Raw genomic sequence first — 17518 nt, 5'->3', positions numbered from 1 at the left:
TACACCACAGCTCACGGCAACGCTGGATCCTTAACCCACTGAGCAAGGCCAGGGATCGAACCCTCAACCTCATGGTTCCTAGTTGGATTCGTTAACCACTGAGCCACGACAGGAACTCCACAAATGTATTTTACATATTCTTATCTCCTACAGGAAATATATGTAAAGGAAGTCATTTGCTTTGCCAAAAAAAATTTCCTCTTTTCAGGAAATGAAGAAGAAAAATTAATAATAACAAATCTGTATTACACACTTGCTACCCAACATAAATTATGCTGAGTACTTATACATATTATTTCATACAATCTTCCAATAGCCTCTTGCTATTAAGTATTATCATTTTATAGTCAAGGACTCAAAAGACCACACATATTTTGCTAAAGACCACATAGTCAGCAAGTAGCAAAACTGGAATTTGAGCCTACTTAATCTGACTTTATTTATTTATTCATTTATTTTCTTTTTGGCCATATCCACGGCATATGGAAGTTCCTGGGCCAGATATCAAACCCATGCCTCATCAGTGACCTAAGCCATGGCAGTGACAAAGCTGTATCATTAACCTGCTGAGCCCCAAGAGAACTCCTCAATCTGATTTTAGAATCTATGATCTTAATCACTATTTGGGATTTTCAACAAATTGAAGAGAAACATACCAATGTAGAGGCTGTGAAATTTGTTCATTATTTAAAAAAGCAATTATACTTTTTTTTTAATTTGGCTGGATAATTATTATAGTCAAGGCTTGTTAACTAAAACGCTGAAGGAGTGGGGTGCATTCTAGTAAAAATTGTCTGAATAACTAAAACATAACCAATTATTTTCTTGATTTTCATCTTAGAAATTATCTTTAACAATATATTATTTTGTCTAAGTAAAGTTTAATGAACAGAGTTCCATTCTTTTATTTTTTTGATGATCTCTAAGTACAAAGGCCACCCTTATACAGCACTAAAGACACAGAAAATCATAGGCAAATGGGTAGAAAGTACTATACTGATTCAAATTACAGTCTCCGAATGCATCCTGCTATGTTATGTTCACTTTCATACCCTTGCAGATGATCTTCCTATACCTAGAATGCCCTCTCTACACCTAACTGAGTAATTCATATTTATCCTTTAAAATGTGGCTCTTCCTACTGGTTGGAAGCCATCCTTAACCTTTCCTTTCTTCCCACAGATTTATTAAATTCCTCCCCTCTCTACCTGGGAGAAATGTATTACACTGTATACTATAATACCTTTGTTAACAAGATGTTCCTCTTACTAGATTCACAACTCTCTTTAGGCAAAAAAACCCCAAAAAACTAGATGTTTCCCAACACCTAAGCACAAAAGTAGGAATGAAGTAAGAACTAAAAAAATGTTAGTTGCGTGAATAATGGATGAATGAATGAACAAAAGAAATATCTGTTAAACCAAATCAAACCCTGATCTTGTTCTACGTTTCTTTTTGTTTTTCCTTAAACACACACACACAAAATTAACTTAAATTTCTAACTCATGGCAGTTTTAAGGTGATTGCTCTTTTTCCTGCCCTGCAGCATATGGAGTTCCCGCACCAGGGAGCAGATCTCAGCTGCAGCTGCCACAACTTAAGACCTTTAACCCCCTGCGTCGGGTTAACCCACCGTGTCGGGCCAGGGATTGAATCTGTGTCCCAGCACTCCAAAGATGCTGCCTATCCTGTTGTGCCACAGTGGAAACTCCAATCACTCTTTTTCTTTGATATGCTTCTGGATTTAAACTTTAACTTCCCAATCTGTGGTATCATTTATCAACCATATGTGGAATCTCTACTTATTTGAGATTCTTTATTTTTTCTTTTTACGGCCAATCCTGCAGCATATGGAAGTTCCCAGGCCAGGGGTAAAATCTGAGCTATGGCTGTGGCCTATGCCACAGCTTGCGGCAACACCGGCTCCTCAACCCACTGAGCAAGGCCAGGGATGGAACCTGCATCCTCACAGAGACAATGTTGGTCCTTAACCCACTAACCCACAATGGGAACACCTTATTTGAGATTCTTATCTTGTGATCTTCGTATCCTCAAATATACATATATATACACACACATATATAATAATGTATATGTATCTCTCTCTATATATACACACACACCATACACAATATTGTTCACCCGTTAATTATTATATAAGATTAATTCATTCCCCCATTTTTCTCAAATGTCAGAATTAGCAGTTTCTTTTCCAAAGACAATTTTTTAAATTCTCTCCATAATCTGTTAGGCTTCTTATGTTAGTTTGCATTTAAACTCTAGGGCTTTCATTTTCAGCAGTGTTGAATTTTAAGAAACCTTACAAGCAATGTCTCCACCACTTCTCAATGCCATTTACACCAAGAAGCCATGCTATAGCTACTTTATAATTTGAGACATTGACCAACTGTAGTCTTAGGACAAATAAAACTGAAAGAGAAGAGTGATTTGGTATCAAGTACGGAAAAGATAGAGTAAAATATAAAACAAAACGACTAAGCCAAAGATTCATGATTTAATTACTGTGGGACTGTAATATAAGATAAAACAAAAGATAAGTTAACCAAACTTTCATTAATGATGGAATTCACATTCATCTGTCAGCCTTTTCTGGAAGGAAAGGATATACATTCTACTGTATTAGCAACCATTTTATATCTCTAAACTTACTCTGTTTCATCTTCGTAATTCAATAGGTATATAAATTATACTGTTCATCATAGCCATGCTCTGTAACATGGTTCACATTTAGCAATTGAAGCAATGGTATATATTTTCAAATGTCCACAATTAGAATTTCAAAATTCAAAACAAAGCATTCATTCTCTCTAAAAATAAGTTGATTTTAGACCAATTTCAGCTCCCATACAATATCACCAGTATCATCTGATTTCTCGATGGTAACTAAAGCCGGTTAGAAAATTAAGAGGTACCAAGAGAAACTAGAAGACGTTTTTAGCATCTTGTCACTATGACTAACAAAACAAAACAAACAAAAACACTAAGAGACAGTATTTCTTCCTGGTATGTAAGGTAGTAAAGTAAATTTCTATTCAGCTCATTTCTTCTTAGTTTGTAGAGGGAATCCCTACTGAGAGGTAATACAGATTAGAAGTATCTGGCATAAGTAGTTCACTTTCAACTATCACCAGATATGTATTTATTTATTTATTTTTCCTTTTGTTTTTTTAGTGCCGCACCCAAAGTGTATGAAGGTTCCCAGGCTAGGAGTCAATCAGAGCTACAGCTGCTGGCCTACAACCACAGCCACAGCAACATGGGATTCAAGCCACATCTGCGACCTACAGCACAGCTCACAGCAATGCTGGATCCCTGACCCACTAAGCAAGGCCAGGAATCAAACTGGCATCCTCATGGATACCAGTAGGATTCATTTCCGCTGCGCCACAATGGGAACTCCCCCAGATATTTTATTTTAAAAATATATAAACCTCTAACTACAGAGAAATCCTCTTTAAGAGTTAAAAGAATGTGTACAGTGAAGAATTCATGGATGAAATAACATCTGGAAGATTTACTTCAAAATAAGCAAAATGAGGGAGGAGGAAGAGAGGCTAGTTGATGAGGATATCATGTGATAAATGGGTGTGGATAACTGTTGAAGTTGGAGAACTCTACACTATCCATTTCTGTATATGTTAGGAATTTTTCATGTTTAAGAAAACAAGCACTGGGCCCCTTTTTGGTCATAAATTTCTCTCCCCTAAAGACAGCTATTAACTTTTATGGCAATCACCTTTTCTTCTTTTTTTGATAGTTTTTGCTATAAATTGTTTATTTTCAATGCTGTATAATATAACATTGTATATAATTTTTGACGGACAGCTGGTTTCTGTCTCATTTTTGGATATTATGTAAAATGTGGCTAAGAAGCACACAGCACACACCTGTATCTACTTCTATAGTGTATGTAATCAAGACTAGAATTGCTCAGTCATAAGGTGGATATAACTTCAATTTGAGAGCAAATGACTAAAAACTATAGAAAGCAAAACAATACTAATGATGCTATACAATTTTATAGATTCTCCCAACATAAAAAAGTTAGATGCTCAAGGAAGGAAATACAACTCTGAAATAGCAATAAATTATTAGTTAAATTTCTGTCATCACTTGAAGTGATAATTTATTAATTATGTTTGGTCAACATCTCACTGCCATCAACACCTCCAATGAGGCCATCATTAAAAAAGTGATTTCTAAAACATGACAGTTATCACTAACTAGGATGACAGATCATAAGTATGAAAATCTAACCTATCCAAATAAAAGAATTTATTTTTTATGTTAAAAATATCGCTTTTTTTCCCCATTTTTTAAAATTGTTATTTCCCCAATTTTTTTTCTACTGCACAGCATGGTGAACCAGTTACACGTACATGTACACATTCTATTTTCTCACATCCAAATGAAAGAATTTAAAATCCCCCAAAGTTTACAAGTAATTTAAAGAAAGATGATTTCAAAAAAAAAAAAAAAAGACTAGCAATATAGCTCCAAACAAAAACTACTACTTTCATTTCCCTTTCTTATGACAGCCAGTATTAAGTTAGGTCATGCTTCAGGAAAGGCTGGCACAAAGTAGACCTCACAGCGGATTTCAATAAGACTGTATACTACCTTTAAAAGACCCATATCAATACACAAAACTCAAATAACAACATGAAATTATTTAATGGAGACTTACTACACATATGGTAAAAGTTTCCCACTGTGCACAAGCAGATCATTTTAGGCAGGCTTGAATGTGTCCAAGTATTTATATGTAAGGCATGGAAGACTTAAAAGACTCAAGTGATATCACTAATACTATAAAAACACATTACCTAACAAGATTTAGGGAGTTATGCTCCATGTTTCAGAATACAACTCAAGAATAAGATGTGAAAACCACTTTCTATTCTTTTTTTTTTTTTTTTTTTTTTTTTGCTTTTTAGGGCTGTACCTGCAGCTTACAGAAGTTCCCAGGCTGGGGTTGAATCAGAGCTGCAGCTGCTGGCCAAAGCCACAGCTACAGCAAAGGCAGTATCCAAGGAGAGTCTGTGACCTACACCACAGCTCATGGCAATGCCAGATCCCAAACCCGTTGAGCAAGGCCAGGGATTGAACCCGCATCCTCATGAATACTAGCCAGGTTCTTAACCTGCTGAGCCACAATGGAAACTCCCCACTTTCTATTCTTGATCCTTAAAGATCCTGAGTATTTTTTATAATTATTACAAACCTAATTTTTTAATTGTGAAGTATCTCATACAAATAGACTATAAACATGTTAGACATATACATCATGTTATTTTTTAAAAACCCATGAATCTACTACCCAAGTTTAAAATTACAGAAAATATTAAACTTTTCACAAATTTACATGACATTCTCACAGAAGATATGACAATAAAGACAAAAATCAGACCATTTTTGTTACAATCTATTACCTTACAGAATGCTGTAATTTGTGCTCTCAAGGCCCTACTTTACCCCAGAAGTGTTATGTAGATACATGCATATCCAAAAATGACATTAAGACCTTTTAACATAAACTCTATATAATACATCCAAAGCAAGATAAGGAAAGAAACCAATGTTTGCCTCCTTTTCAAACCAGAGTTTCTACACCCCAAAACATTAGATGATACCAAAACATTTTTAGCTACAAAGTTGCATGCAGAATGTGAACACTTTATAACTTCCTAAGAATAACAGCAAAACCTGTCAGCAATTAAGTCATAAAATCTCAGCTTCTAGGAATTATGATTCCCTTCACCTTGCCCTTTTGAAAGCCCCCACTAGCATGAAATTCATAGTTTCAACTGGCTTTGAATTGTTTCAAGGACAGAGGCCATATATTATTCATCTTTGTTCTTCCTGCACAGAAATAACTATATTTATTTTATTTATAACTAAGATAAATCCCAGGACATGAGCTTTAAAACACCTCAGTCCCAATGCAAAACTGGAAAGAAATGAGTTTGAGAATAAAAATTATTATGATGATGATGAAAAAGAATAGTTATAAACATTTGTGTTCTATCATATTCTCTTATCACCTAATTCAGAATCATGTGTTAACAACTTCAGAAATAAGTTTGTGAAGAATAAAGAATAAAATACAAACAACCCCAAGCTCTGTTAGCATACTCAGATTGTCATAAAATCTTTCATCTCATACCAACATCTCCACCGCCCCAACAAAAAACTATTAAAAAAAAAAAAAAGGCTTTTAAATAAGACCTGAATATAAATTGGTTTTACCTCACTACAAGTTAAGTTTCTGAAACTGTATGTATAACTTATGCAATTGTACTCACGCTCATTTTCTACAGTCAGGTTTTTTTCATCAGATTCTCAGAAGGGTAAATGACCCAAAAAAACTTTTAAGTACTAATCTAGCAAATCAAAAACATTCTATTTTTCAGAGAAAATACAGTTAAGTTGGCTTAATTTAAGTGTTCTTCCCTCACATTAATAAAGGGGATATATGATATGATATCCTTACTACAAAATTAATACATGCTTACTACAAATTGATCTTTGAACAATTTCTTCAACACAGTCAAAAAGTTCCAACATCTCACAGGCACATATGTCAACAATTTCAGCTTCCCAAAAACGTTTACTCAGAAATGCCAAAAGAAAATGCAAAAGGTAGCACATGCTACCACAAATTGGCCACCCTATTAGACACTTAAAAACACTGGTATCCTTCCATATTAAAATGTATGGAAGATCTAAATTCACTCCAAACTGAAGACTTTTTAGGACATTTTTCTAGTTTCAGTTCCACACTGATCTGCCTGCCTCAGGAGACTTAATATATATCACTGTCAAGACAAATCCCCTCAGATATACCTAGGCTGTTTCAACAGGGTCACCTTGATTATTCTCACCCCGAGACAGGGACCACTTATTGAGTATTCAATTAATATTTGTTGAATGAATAAGAAAAGATCCTTTCTCCCATTAAATTAAGCTGTCAGCCCCTATGCAGCACTATGGTACAAGCTATAAAAGACATCCCTCCCTCAAACACACAAGCTAAAGTGTCAGAAATGCTCTGCATCCTCTGCAAACAAATATAGTCATGGAACACCCATTTCATACAGGCCAATCTGACACAAGCTATGTTCTGACACAACTGATCTCTAGCAAAAACCATTCAAACAGTCAATATGCTCCAATAAACTCAGATTTGCCTGACAGAGACCTTCTAAGACTCCATGGTATGGCAAACACACTACTGGACTCATAGTCAAAATACCTGAGTTACAGTCCCAACTCTGTCAATTTAACATGTGACTTTGGAAAAATTATCTCTTTATGCCTCAATTTCTTACTTTGTAATATGGGAGGAAACAGCCATCCTATCATTCACAGAGAAACTTAGGATGGCAAAGAAACTGAAAGAGCATTTTGAACAGTATAAAAGCTTTATTCTATTATAAAGTGTGAATACAAACTCAGGTCAACAGAAAGGCCAACCATTCTTTACACCCTCACAGTAATTGTTCAGGTAAAGATGTTCTGGGCCTTCATATTTACACAATTCACTCTATTCAGAGGAACAAACTATTCTTAAGAATAACTGGTTATGACAAGTTTCTCCCATCCCTGACCACACACTTACATGCTACATTTCTAAAATACTGCTTTGACTTCTCTTTCCCAACAAGTCAATAAGGCACTCTCAAACCCTAAAACACACACACATATCAACCAGCAGGGAATATCCCAAACTTTAATTTAAAAATAAGCTAACTTATAAGTGGAACTACATTACACTTGTACAAATAAAAGCAAACTCTTCCGAAACACTTTCCTTTCTTGCATACACACACAAACACAGCCGCTATACACTAACAGACCATCTGTCTCCTAGACCAAAAACATGTCTTTCCATGCACAAACTAACCAGTAACATCTATTAAACTTATAACACGGAGACCATCCTGTAGTTTCAACAGCCAGTTGAGCGTGTCAGGGACACCACAGATCTGAACATACAGGTAAACTACCCTCAAAAGAGGATCATCCCTCCTGACACTCTTATTCCTTAACGGGAACAACCTGGCCTATGGGGGATGCTCCAATCGTGCCTCCACAACACACAAACTAACCTGTCAGGGGCACAGCGGGCTCCGCCTCCACTCGCTTACTTTCCCGCCCCCTCCCCCAAGCCAGGAGCCCGCCTGTCAGGGACACCCCTTCACCTCCGCCAGGAGGGACTTCCCGGTAAGCTCAGGATCCCCTTCCCTACTCTCCCCTCCCCCATCCTTACCACCGCTCTCCCGGAGGTCCAGGTCCGGGAGATGACAGTAGCTCCCAGGAAGCCAAGGACTGAGTCGCTGAGGGAGTACTTAGGCCCAAAGGCCTCCCCAGGCGGTACTACTCACCGTGTCAGAGGCCGAGGCCGAGAGAGATGAGAGTGCAGGGAAGTGGGGAAGAGGGGGCGGCCGCCACCAGGCTCCTCCGCTTCCCTTGGTCCACAGCGGATCCCTCCCGCTTGTCAGGAGGCGGCCAGCGGGTGAGCGGACTGGCGGAAATGCGAGAGAGGAGAGGGGAAAGGCGTGGGGCTAAGCGGGGGAAACTGAGGGGAGGCGGGTCCCGCAACCGAGACGGGGATCGTCTCCCCCTCCGCAAAGCGAACCCAAAATGGCGGCGGGAGCGGCGGCGGCAGAGCGGCGGCGGCGGCAGCTCCTTGGGAGGGAGGGAGCGAAGGGCGCCTCGTGCCCCCCCACCTCCCACTCCTCCCTCCTCGCGTTTTCCCCCTTCGTCCTCCCTCCTCACTCGACTCGGGCGGCAGAGCGCGCACGCCCGCCCGCACGCGCCAGAGTGTATCTGGGCTCGTCGCTTGCTGCTCCCACCAACCACCGCCTTCGGCCGCCTGGCGCGCCCGCCAGCCAGTACGCACTCGCTCTGGGGAGCCTCCTCGCACGGTCCCCCACTTCCCCTCGGCCCCTGTCAAGCCAGCTTTGGCGCGGGCCCTCACGCGTACCTTCAGCGGCGCGAGCCCAAGCCTCCTCCTCCACCTCCTCTCCTCTCCTCCCCCCCTTCCCCGCCCCCACTGCCACCAACCGCCGCCACGGCCGCCGCCGCCGCCTCCTCCCCCTCCGCCCCCCCCACATACCCTCCACCCCTCGCGCGTGCGCCTCCCACAATCCCCCCCGCGGGACTGTTCCATTCCCATTAGCTGCAGCAGCGGGGGAGAAAAGGACAGACGAAACGGGCAGAAGTTGCCGTTAGGATTGGAATTACCCCAGTGGCCAGTAGACACCTATGACTATTTACCTCGATGGCTGAGGCGCCAAGGCGACACGGCTCGCTCCCCCCACCTCGTCCTGGCCGCGGTGAGCGGCTCGGGGGCGGCCTAGCGCCCCTCTGCTGACAAGTAGTTGGAGGCCGCGGCGGCTGCGCGGTGAGCAGCTTCCTGCCAAACGACCCGAGCTTGCTTCTCTGCTGCGGGACAAGCGCTGTGGAGCCAGCCCTTGACTGTGCCTGTCGTTCACCGCATCAGGAAAGCGGATCCACGACTCTCGGTGAGGGAATGGACCTGCATGGGGTTGTACTCATGAAGGAGAGGAGTGGGACTCGGAACCTCCATGAGGTAGGGAGTGAAACCAGTTGGGCCGGCGACCCTCCTAGGGGGCTTCCTTCCGGGCTCCGTGTTGCGGTCCTGAAACCTAAAGAAGAACCGGTGCGTGGTCGGCTTTTTCTTTCTTCCTTTTTTGAAATTCTATTTTAAACCCATCTTAGATTGCTCGAATTTCACGCCACTGTCTATACGCGATGATGTTTCGTGCACTTTTATGCATTCCTCTTGGCTAGATGATATATTTTCAACCTCATTAGGCAGCCTGATGTTAGAGGATAAAGATGCCATACGTTACAAATTCAAGGTCTGGACTTGGTCTCTCACGTCTTGTGTGTCTTTCAGAAAGTTATTTTTCTTAATTCCTTGTCAACAAATGAAAAACTGAACATAAAAATTAGTTAACTCCAAATCTGCCTTCAAGGTTGGTATGTGATAAAATAAAATAATGTAGATAAAGAAGTATTAGCTTCTAGGCACAGGGAAGGTGCAAAGTGTAATGTTATCGTTTACAGTACTCTGGATGTTGATAAGGTTTGTGGGTGTAATTGGTAGTTTGTGTCCTATTCTTCCAAATCGTTATAATAAATGCAAAAGGAAATCTTTCAGATTTCTGTGGCTACTGATACTTGTTTCTCAAAACTGTGAATGAACACTTACTTTTTCTTGATGATTGAGTAAGGAGAACTATGAACTATTAAAATGTACGGGTATTTCTGAAGCTTTCTATTCAAATAATCTTTAGTTTCACCCAAAGTGTAAAACAGAATAAATCGGGGGAGGGATCCGCTTGGATATTCCGTTCCTTAACATCTATGGACTTTTAAGGATCTAGGAATAGTTTCAAAATCACTGTACTAGATTAATTTCAAGCTCTAAAGTTTAAGTAGACAGTCCTAAATGTTCCCTTTTCCATACTTAAGTATATGGATCAGGTTTTGTTTAATTGCTCTGGGTTTTTTTTTTTTTTTTTTAAGGGAAGGATGGAATCCCCTTTAATTACCTCACTATCCATATCTTTGCTTTTCCTAATCGTATCTTAAGCCCCAGCTATTTTATGGAGCCATTTAGAGGCCATATATCTTTCTCAATAGTGTCATGTATGCAAGTGTGTTACCCTACCAAGAACATTTTTAATTTGAGGGCAGAGACTATGTCTAACATTTCTTTGTATATTCTTTTGTAGTTTGGTGCAAAGCAAGTATGAAAATGTTGAAATGAATGTCAGATACTTAAAATATGAGAAGGGAAGGAGAATTAATGTCTGTAGAATACCATGCCAAGAGAACTTATGTTCCTGTTTAATCCTTATGAAGTAGATCATCTTGGCCCCATTTTGCAAATGAGAAGCCTGAGGCTCTAAGAAGTCCAATAACTATCTTTAGACTTCAATTTGCTTATCTCTTAAATACTTAATTTTTTTACCCCATTCCCTTCTTAATAAAGTTTCTCATCAGCAACATAATTGTTTATGCTACAAAGACATAAACATAATTGTTTATGCTATAAAACACTTATAACTGAATTCCACTACACTAGTACATAAAAATATAAAGTTCCTTACATATGGTCTCTGCCTTTAACTGGCTTTGAGTAACTGCACTGATTCAGGAGTTGTCAACCAAGTATAGACAAGATAGTATTCTGCGGTTTTTTTGTGTGCATATGTTGCAGTGCCTGCCAGAGACTAAAATATTTAAATGTTCAATAAAATGACCTTACTGAATGGATGAACCCCCCCCCATCATTTGAGCCAAGGAAGGTGTGGAAAATAAAATAATGGTGCCCCCAAAGATGTCCAAATCTCAATCCCTGGAAGCAGTGAATACATTGTTTACATGGCAAGAGAAAATTAAGGTTACTAATCAGCTATTACCTGATAGGGCCCTGTAATTACAAGGGTGCTTCAAAGGTAAGAGAGACAGAAAGAGTCACTGTCAGAGTGATGGAATATGACATAGACTTGACCAGCTGTGGCAGGCTATGAAGAGGAAAGGGCAGCCTCTAAAAACTGGAGAAGTCAAGAAAACAGGTTCTCTGCTAGAGCATCCAGAAAGAACACAACCCTGCCACACTTTGATTCTGGACTTCTAAACCACAGAACTCTAAGATGACAAATTTGTGTTGTTTTATGACACCAAATTTATGTTAATTTGTTACAGCAGCAATAGGAAAGTAACACAGAAAGAGGACCAAATCATGACTAACCGCCAGAGTACAATTCCCTGGATGGTGCTTTTGTTTAAATGAGGGTGTGACTTAACTGAAACTTTTCTTTAAGCACTGTGATAGGCACTCAACAAAGGTGCCTAGATTTCCAGTGTTTCTCTGCTGCTCTGCTTCTCTTGGCATGAGTCCTCAAGCTGTAAATAGACAACTGGGCTCTAATATTGCTCCAGAGCAGCAGTCTTTAGCTGCCCTCAGACTTCCCCACTAGAACAGAAGTAATTAAACATTTATCTCATGGTGCTTCAAAATAAAATTTCAAAATTGTAAAGATAAAACTAACTGGATCATCATAGGATTGATTTTACGTTTGACAAGTTATGGTAAATTGTAAACAAAATAGTCTACAAATAATTTTCTGTTTAACAAAGGAAGAACTCTGGAGTTCCCATTGTTCCTCAGCAATAACGAACCTGACTAGTAACCATGAGAATGGGGGTTCAATCCCTGGCCTCATTCAGTGGGTTAAGGATCCAGTGTTGCCATGAGCTGCAGTGTAGGTTGAGAACTCCGCTCAGACCCCACATCCGGCCTTGCTGTGGCTGTGGGGTGTAGGCTGGCAGCTACAGCTCCGAATCGACCCCTAGCCTGGGAACTTCCATATGCCACACGTCCGGCCCTAAAAAAGCAGCAAAAGAAAACAAAACAACAACAACCAAAAAAAAAACAAAGGAAGAACTCTGAAGCCTTTATTTGGGTATCATGACTTTAAATTCATTCTTCAGGTGTTTGCCTTTTAGCAAAGTAGAAAAATACACTCCAGACTGCCTGGGTTTAAAGCCTGGCTCTTTGATTTGGTAGCTGTGTACACTGGTATAGAAACTTAGTAGTAGTAATAACATATAAGTCATTTAATCCTTTTAATAATCCAATACTTAAATATAAACATTATCTCCATTTTAGAAATGAAGAAACACAAAATTAAAGTAACTTGCTCAAGGTCACACAGCAATTAAGTAGGAGAACCCCATTTCTTTTTTCTTTTTTCTTTTTTTGGGGGGGGGCCTTTTCTAGGGCCCTACTCACGGCATATGGAGGCTCCCAGGCTAGGGGTCTAATTGGAGCTGTAGCCACTAGCCTACACCACAGCTCACAGCAACGTCAGAGAGCCTTAACCCACTGAGTGGAGCAACGGATCATACCTGAAACTTCGTGGTTCCTAGTTGGATTCCTTAACCACTGCGCCGGGACAGGAACTCCCGAGAGCCAAATTTCAAATCCCAGCAATTGGATTCTTGAGTCCATGCTTTTAACTATTCTGCCATACTTACCCCTCTTATGTAAGTTGGAGATAATATTACTTACATCATAGGATTGTTTTGAAGATATGATGAGTTAATTCAATAAAGCACTTAGAACAGTGCCTGATCTACAGAAAGTGTTCAGTAAATGTTAGCTATTGCTATTGTGGGTGCTGGAGTTTTTTTGATCCTTAGATTTTTTTCTTATATGTTTTAATACCTGGAAGAAAGTGAACATCAAATGCTCCTTATTCCTTCTTTTCCCAGCATAGTCCTTGTATATCTTTTATTATGTTAGTATTTTAAATTGCTCTTAGCTTGGGAAAGATTATGTTACCAGAGGAAACTAAAATGTCTGGAAAACACTAGTACTTGCAGTTTTACAGATGGAAAACAGGCTTAGAAAAAGGACATTTTTATAAGCTTAAAAAAATATTATTTTTTACTGAAAAGAATCTTTTTTTTTTTTTTTTTTTTGTCTTTGTTGGGCCACACCCACAGCATATGGAGGTTCCTAGGCTAGGGGTCGAACTGGAGCTGTAGCAGCCGGGCTACACCACAGCCAAAGCAATGCTGGATTCTTAACCCACTGAGCGAGGCTAGGGATTAAAGCTGGGTCCTCATGGATACTAGTCAGATTCGTTTCCCCTGAGCCACAACAGGAACTCCTCTACTGTAAAGAATCTTATGTAAAAGGTGCTCATTTGAGAAACCAAAGAGTTAATCAGACTTTGTCAAGGTAGATTTAGATGTGTTGTTGGGATGGGGACCCAATATTTATTTTTTTATTTTTTTCCCACTATTTATTATTTATCTTTAATCTCATCCTAACACAGTTTGGTGCAGCGGGTTTTTCTATATAGATTAACGTAATTCATACATACAGAAAAATTGTTTGTTAGTTTTAAAGGATTCATTAGGTATTTGTTGATTTAATTTTTTTAAATTTACGCTTTGCCTGGGTATAGCAACATGGTTCACAATTCAAAAAGTAAAAAAGATACCAATCTCCCTCTTTTCCTGCCCCCACAGGAACCTATTTTCCTTTTCCCTGAAGACAAATAGTATTATCAATTTTCGCATATAAAAATATTTACCTTTTTACCAACGAATCGGATAATTTTCTCTTTTTTTTACACAAATGATAGCTTGCTGTATACGTTGTTTTGCACTTTGTTTTTGTTTTAGTTTTCCATTTAAAATATATTAGATATTTTTTCCTCATTAGTATGGAGAGAGCTTCTGGGATTTTTTTTTTTTTTTTTTTTCTTTTAGGGCCACAACTGCAGCATATGCAAGTTCCCAGGCTAGGAGTCGAATTGGAGCTGCAGCTGCCAGCCTACACCACAGCCCCAGCAACACCAGTTCTGAGCCACGTCTGTGACATATACCACAGCTCTCGGCAGTGACGGATCCTCAACCCACTGAGCAAGGCCAGGGATCAAACCCGCATCCTCATGGATAATAGTTGGTTTCCAAATTGCTGAGCCACAATGGGAACTCCAGGGGTTGTTTTGTTTTTAAACCCCACTGCATGGTATTCCATTGTATGGATATGCTGTCTATCCACTGTTGACAGATATTTAGGTTCTTTCGTCTCTTTTAAAAAATAGCATTGGCAGTTAAATAAACATTGGTACTCCTATGTTTTTATATCACTATAAAATGGTTTTGTTTGGGTCTTATAAAACCTTTTTTTTGGGGGGGGGGGTCTTTTCAGGGTCTTACCCACAGCATAGGGAGGTTCACAGGCTAGGGGTCCACTTGGAGCTGTAGCTGCCTGCCTACACCACAACCACAGCAATACAGATCTGAGCTACATCTGTGACCTACACCACACAGCTCATAGCAACACTAGATCCTTAACTCACTGAGTGAGGCCAGGGATCGAACCCACAAGCTCATGGTTCCTAGTCAGATTCATTTCCCCTGGGCCACGACGGGAACTCCTAAAAACGTTTTTTTAACATGGCCACCTTACATAAATTTGGACAGTTTTATTACATAAACAATGTTATTAATATTGTTTATTATTAATAACTTCAGAAATAAAAATCAAGAAAGAAAATTACCTGCAATGTTAGCTCCACAATAGGAGCTCAGCAGTAACAAATCCAACTAGGGTCCATGAAGACATGGGTTCGATCCCTCACCTCGCTCATTGGGCTAAGGATCTCGTGTTGCTATGACTGTGGTGTGGGCCAGGGGCTACAGCTCCATGTCAACTCCTAGCCTGGGAACTTCTATATGCCACAGGTACGGCCCTAAAAATACCAAAAAAAAAAAAACAAACAAACCAAAAAACTCCACAAGAAATCAGATTGTTTTGTGATCTTTTTTCTTTAGGTCATCATCTTTGTGTGTTTACACTTCAAAACCATAATCTAAATGTACAGTTGGCTTGAGATCAATGTAGGTCTATCACTGAACCCTAAAATTCTAGGGTATTAAGACTGGGTGCATGTGTACACTTCACATGCCTTTTGTGAAGCCTTTAAAGCCTCCAAGATATTTCACCAGTCTGGAGTCAATTTGTTGAGGAATTTTCTAAGTTTGCTGAGAATCATCCAAAATGTCCTCTGGCATAGAAAGCAATCATAGTCCCTTCTATCCTCTTTCTTCTTTCCTTTCTCCATTAGAACTGTTAGTATATGTTGCAGCATCACTTGTTCCTTTATCATTTAGAGACCATGTATTGTTTCTAGCAAAAACATCTAGTAGTAGAATATTGAGAGCTTGGAGAAATTTGCACTGTTGAAGCTTGTCTGTTTTAGTTTGCGTCAGAGAAACTCCTTTACTTCTGTAGCCCTAATACTGCTCTAGGAATCCAAACTTGGGAGACTGGTTATAATGAGGATTTAAAAACACAGAATAACAAACAAATTCTATTTTTTCTAACTGAAATTATGAAAACAATGAGATTAGTCTCCATGAGCTAAATTTTTCCTATAGGACTCAAGATTTAGAACAATCTCTCTCAACCTTGGCGCTATTAAAATTTGTGTCTGGATAATCTTTGGTTAGGGAGCCTCTCCTGTGCATTGCAGAATGTTTAGCAGAATCCCTGGTTTCTGTACTATATGCCTGTAGCACCACTCCCCCAAGTTGTGACAACCAAAAAATGCTACCAGACATTGCCAAATGTCCCTTAGGGGGCAAAATTGCCCCAGTTGAGGACCACTGATTTAGAAAAAGAATGACTGATTATCAGGAAATCAGTCTAAGGAGTTCCTGTTGTGGCTTAGTGGACTACAAATAACTGACTAGTATCCATGAGGATGTCGGTTCAATCCCTGGCCTCGCTCAGTGGGTTAAGGATCCGGCCTTGCTGTGAGCTATGATGTAGGTCACAGACATGGCTGGAATCCTGCATTGCTGTGGCTATGGTGTAGGCCAGCAGCTGCAAGCTCTGATTCAGCCCCTAGCCTAGGAACTTCCATATGCCACAGATACGGCCCTAAAAAGAAAAAGGCAAAAAAGAAAAGAAATCAGTCCAGTTTAAGCAGAGGAAAAAGTTATGGCAGACTAATATATCTTTTTTTGTCAGAATTCCTAGAATGGTAAATCAAAATAATGCCATTTTGTATGTGTGTGTGTGTGTGTGTGTGTGTGTGTGTGTGTATGTATATATAAAATGTTGCCATTGAAGTAAGGCATTTGGCTTTTTGGAGCAAACATGTACTAAATGTTTAATTGATTGAGTAACCATACCCAAAAACAATTAAAAGGGTTGAAATTCCCTTAGCTATTGACATGCATGCAGTGGTTCTCACTCTTAGCTGCGCATTGGATTCATTGGAGAAAACTTAAAAATGCCTGTCTGAGTCTCACTAACAGATTGTGATTTAATTGGTCTGAGATACAGTCTGGGCATCAGAAGTTTTAATTGTACCCTGGTGATTCTAATGTGCAGCCAAGATTGAGACCGCTGATCTAGACTATGCTGTAGAATTCTTCAGGTGACTATATCCTGTTGAATTGTTCCTTGAGATCACTTAGGATATATTTTTCAAATTTATGATTTTCACACCCTTTTTAAAGGGAAGATAGTATGATGGTGATTGATTCCGAAAAACATTCAGATGTCCATATGTGGAATCCTGAATTGGATCCTATAACAGAAAAAAGACATTATTGGAAAAGTTGGGGAAATCCAAATAAAGTCTGGTTTTCAATGTTTATTTCTTACTTTTAGTAAGTATAGTATGGTCATGTATAAGATATTAATATTAGGGGAAGCTGGATGAAGGATATATGGAAGGTTTTTGTATTTGCAGTTCCTTTAGTCTAAATTTTTCAAAAATAAAAACTAAAAAACTATTGCAAGATGTTCCCATGTGGCACAGCGGGTTAAGGATCCAACTTTGCCACAGCTGTGGTGCAGGCCACAATTGCAGGGTGGGTTTAGTCCCTGGCCCAGGAACTTCCACATGCTGTGGGTACAGCC

At 39.5% G+C, this 17518-nt stretch overlaps 2 protein-coding genes across 16 annotated transcripts in view; one reads left to right on the top strand and one right to left on the bottom strand.

Moving 5' to 3' along the window:
• ASH1L (ASH1 like histone lysine methyltransferase) overlaps window positions 1-9155 on the bottom strand; it is a 187463-nt gene extending 178308 nt beyond the window's left edge. The window contains exons 1-2 of one of the 8 annotated variants that reach the window (XM_021089697.1): window positions 9011-9155; window positions 8409-8548 (exon numbers count right to left, since the gene is read on the bottom strand). In XM_021089697.1, the coding sequence (XP_020945356.1) occupies window positions 8409-8548; window positions 9011-9140 (270 nt within the window). In that variant the 5' untranslated portion in view covers window positions 9141-9155. Of the gene's footprint in view, window positions 1-8408 lie in introns of all 8 variants that reach the window. The other 7 variants (XM_021089694.1, XM_021089692.1, XM_013997002.2 and 4 more) reach the window with 7 other exon arrangements.
• The window catches only part of DAP3 (death associated protein 3), a 42033-nt gene continuing 32709 nt past the window's right edge, over window positions 8195-17518 (top strand). For 3 of the 8 annotated variants that reach the window (XM_021089716.1, XM_021089715.1, XM_021089710.1), the window contains exon 1: window positions 9206-9551. The gene's annotated coding sequence lies outside the window, so the exon portion shown is untranslated. Of the gene's footprint in view, window positions 8248-9200; window positions 9620-17518 lie in introns of those variants that run through there. The other 5 variants (XM_021089714.1, XM_021089712.1, XM_021089713.1 and 2 more) reach the window with 4 other exon arrangements.

Source organism: Sus scrofa, chromosome 4 (genome assembly GCF_000003025.6).
Source record: "Sus scrofa isolate TJ Tabasco breed Duroc chromosome 4, Sscrofa11.1, whole genome shotgun sequence".
NCBI classification, from domain to species: Eukaryota; Metazoa; Chordata; class Mammalia; order Artiodactyla; family Suidae; genus Sus; species Sus scrofa.
Note: the sequence above shows the minus strand (reverse complement) of the source record. Positions and strands in the feature narration are given on the sequence as shown.